Source organism: Apteryx mantelli, chromosome 3 (assembly GCF_036417845.1).
Source record: "Apteryx mantelli isolate bAptMan1 chromosome 3, bAptMan1.hap1, whole genome shotgun sequence".
Taxonomy (NCBI): Eukaryota; Metazoa; Chordata; class Aves; order Apterygiformes; family Apterygidae; genus Apteryx; species Apteryx mantelli.
The window spans coordinates 1,158,758-1,162,382 of record NC_089980.1 but is presented as its reverse complement, the minus strand read 5'-3'; the positions used below and the strand labels follow the sequence as shown (position 1 = coordinate 1,162,382).

At 61.4% G+C, this 3,625-nt stretch overlaps 1 protein-coding gene across 1 annotated transcript; it reads left to right on the top strand.

Annotated features, from left to right (window-relative positions):
* The first annotated feature begins 1,945 nt into the window (after positions 1 to 1,945).
* SSTR4 (somatostatin receptor 4) lies at positions 1,946 to 3,184 on the top strand. The gene has a single exon (XM_013945766.2). The coding sequence runs from the start codon at positions 1,946 to 1,948 to the stop codon at positions 3,182 to 3,184; it is 1,239 nt and encodes a 412-aa protein (XP_013801220.2).
* Positions 3,185 to 3,625: the final 441 nt, after the last annotated feature.

Sequence of the window (3,625 nt, the reverse complement as noted above, 5' to 3'; positions counted from 1 at the left end):
CCGAACGGTATTGATTTGTTGCCAGATCCTGATGGGAAGACTTCTCCTAAAAGTGTCAAATCAAATCCTTTCCAGAGGTGAGGATGATCTTTACTCGTAGCACCCAATGGGTGAGACACCGGAGGAAGACCTCCACGGTGAATGCGACAATAGCGGAGAAGAACAGGTGGACGTAACCGCCTAATGCTGCCGCTGCCCCTGCACCGCTGGCCCTTCTTGCTCCTTGCACAAGGCGAGCGTGAAATTCAGTCCGAACTTCCGTTTAAGTCCGTCTTTGACGGGATGTCGGGTGCCTAAGTGGTTCACGGCCCCCCCCCCCTCCAGCCAGCGCACCCTGCCCTCTCCTCCCAAATCCTGCATCCCAGGTGGTCCTCCTCTGCCGGCTGGCTGTGGGATGCTCTGCTCCGGCGGGAGCCCTCATGGGATGGGGGGCATCACGGAGCCCCACGGGATCCGAAGGGCCTTTCCCCCTCCTTCCCCCCCCCTTGCTGTTGCTCTGAGTCGGAAGAGAGGGATCCAGCGGGGAAAAGGAAAGGGCAGGGGGGGAAAAAAAAGGAAAATCCCCATGCCTTGCCCCGGCATGTGCTCCGGCTGCAGCGGGAAGGGATTTTGAAGCAGGTCGGTGCTCGGCTCGGCTCCGCTCGGCTCCGCTCGGCTCGGGGAGGGGAGGGAAGGGAAAGGAAGGGCTGTCGGCAGTTGTCAGGGCAACCTTCCTCCATCTCCAGCCTTGCCCATGTGGGGACACCTCGCGCCGTGGTGCCGGCACCGCCGGCAGCGGCTGGCACGACCGTCTCCCGGAGGTACCTGCTCCATTCCTGTACGTATGCGGTTCCGTGCGGTCCTTGGGAGGAGAGGAGGTGCCGGAGGGATGTAAACATTGCGACGGAGCTGGGGACGCGTGCTGGGAGCCCCCCCTTCGCTCCCTGCCCAGATGCCTGTATTGCAGCATCTCAAGCCTCCGCAGTGCGAGCCACGGCTCTTTCACGCAGAATTGCCGGTAACGGATCGTTTGATCTGCGGATTGCGAATCCGACCTCCCGGCTCTAATAGCCTGCTAGGACTGAAGATGTCTGCAGCGCCAGCAAAAAGCAGGAGGACAGTCCTTTGCTATTGCCAGAGCAAGTAGAATATCAGATGCCTCAAACAGAAGGGGGAAGGGTTGGGTATGTGTGATGCTTTATTTTGAATGGGAAAGTAGGGAGCATAAATCAGAAACTCAGATTATTTTTAAATGGAAAAGGATATTTCCTTGACGTAGGTGATGCGGGCGAATTAGAACAGCAGGTATTCAAATAAAAAAAAAAGCGTGGTCTGTCTTTCACTTTAAAAGGATCGGATTCTTCCGATCATCTGATTCAGGTCAAGTCGGACTTTACATTGCAAATAGCCTGGGCATCTCACCGGCACAGTTTGCAGAGCGTGGTGCTACCCCGCAGGAGGGAAGGACCTTTCAATCCTTAAAGGACTGAGAGGTAAAATCCTTAAAGGACTGAGAGGGCAGGGGGGAGCGGGGGGGAGGATGGGGGAGCAGGGGGCTGCCGCGACCGGAGCGACCGAAGGCGTGCGGCAGCGATTCGGCAGCGCGTTTTTGCACCTGCTGCCTGCTCCGCGCGCTGCAAACTCTCGTTTCCTTTTCTCCCTGCCTCTCTCCCGCCTCTGTCCGTGCCCTGTCTGCAGGCTGAGAACCACACCTGGCAGGAGGCAGCCTTCCCTCGCAGCAGCCGTCTCCACCAGCGCCAGGCGCCCCTCCGCCTGCTACAGCCGCCGTCGGTCTCCCGGCCAAATCCACCTCCTGCGACGGTCCGCTACCCTCTCACCGCCTCCGCTCCGAAGCACTCGCCCCCTCGCAGCACCCAGGCGTCCTACGCGCGCACGCCCCATCTCCCCCATGCTCTAGCGTCACCCACCTTCTGCCCCTTGGCCCTTCTACGGGCCAGTTGCCAACATGAGCGTGGACGCTGACCACCTCCCGACAGGAACCCAGGCGGTGAGCGTGCCCGTATGGACCGCATCCAGCTGGACGGCTTCCGAGGTCCCTCCCAACACGAGCGCCTCCTTGGCGGAAGCGGACCAGCAAGGGGAGGCGGCGTGGGGTGGCAAGGCAGGCGAGATTGCAGGGATGGTGGTGATACAGTGCATCTATGCCCTGGTGTGCCTGCTCGGCTTGCTGGGCAACTCCCTGGTGATCTTCGTGATCTTGCGCTACGCGAAGATGAAGACGGCCACCAACATCTACCTGCTCAACCTGGCCATTGCTGATGAACTCTTCATGCTTAGCATCCCCTTCGTGGCCACGTCGGCTGCCCTGCACCACTGGCCCTTTGGCCGGGCCCTGTGCCGCACCGTGTTGGGCGTAGATGGGCTTAACATGTTCACTAGTGTCTTCTGCTTGACTGTGCTCAGCCTGGACCGCTACATCGCAGTGGTGCACCCGCTCAGAGCAGCCACCTACCGCCGGCCTCGGGTGGCCAAGATGGTCAACGGGGGCGTGTGGCTGCTCTCGTTGCTGGTAGCTTCGCCCATCCCCATCTTTGCCGGTACGGCGACTACCCACGATGGCCAGGCAGTGGCATGCAACCTGCTGTGGCCGAGCCCCGCCTGGTCGGCCGCTTTTGTCGTCTATACGACCTTACTGGGCTTCCTGCTGCCGGTGCTAGCCATGGGTCTGTGCTACCTGCTGATCGTGGGCAAGATGCGGGCCGTGGCTCAGCGGGTGGGCTGGCAGCAGCGCCGGCGCTCCGAGGGCAAGCTCACGCGGCTGGTGCTCATGGTGGTTGCCATGTTCGTGGTGTGCTGGATGCCCTTCTACGTGGTCCAGCTGGTGAACCTCCTGCTGCCCGGCCGCTTGGATGCCACCGTGAACAACGCCTCCCTCATCCTCAGCTACTCCAACAGCTGCGCCAACCCCATCCTCTACGGCTTCCTCTCCGAGAACTTCCGGCACTCCTTCCACGGCGTGCTGCGGCGGTGCGTCGACACCAGCTTCTGCTGCTGCCACGCTGACTCGGAGAGGGCGGAGGAGGAGGAGGAGGAAGAGGAGCCTCTCGACTACTGCGCCGCTCCGCGGGGGGACGACAAGAGCAAGGGCTGCATGTGCCCACCGCTGCCCTGCCAGCAGGAGCCCGTGCACCCCGAGCCCTGCTGCAAGCCTGGCACCCTCCTTACGAAGACCACCACCTTCTAAGGCGCCCGGCTCCCCCGCAGCCTCTTCTCCGGCACCTCTGAGCGGGCACCTCCGTTCGTTAGGCGCAGGCACCCTCAGGTCCTCCCTCGTCCTGGCAAAGCGAAGGACTAACGGATACCGCGGCCCGAGAGAGAGAGAGCAAATTCCTGTGTCTGCTGGACGCTGGAAGGAGTGACTCCAGCCCGCGTGGTGTCCCCGGTGGGAGAGCAACCGGCTTTTTCCTTCGATCGCTGGCCAAGCTGGGGTTTGTACCAGTGGTGGCATCGGATGCTGCCACCGTGGATCCTACTGCCAGACTCCAGGCATTGCTTCTCCTGCAGGAACCTGTGGGAAACCCGCCCTGAGACATCTGTTTTCTCTCTGCCCCTTCCGCCGCGCTGTGCTGGAGCTCTCTGTGGGGTTTCCTCTGCTTTCACGTTTCTTGGGAATCTACCAAACAGG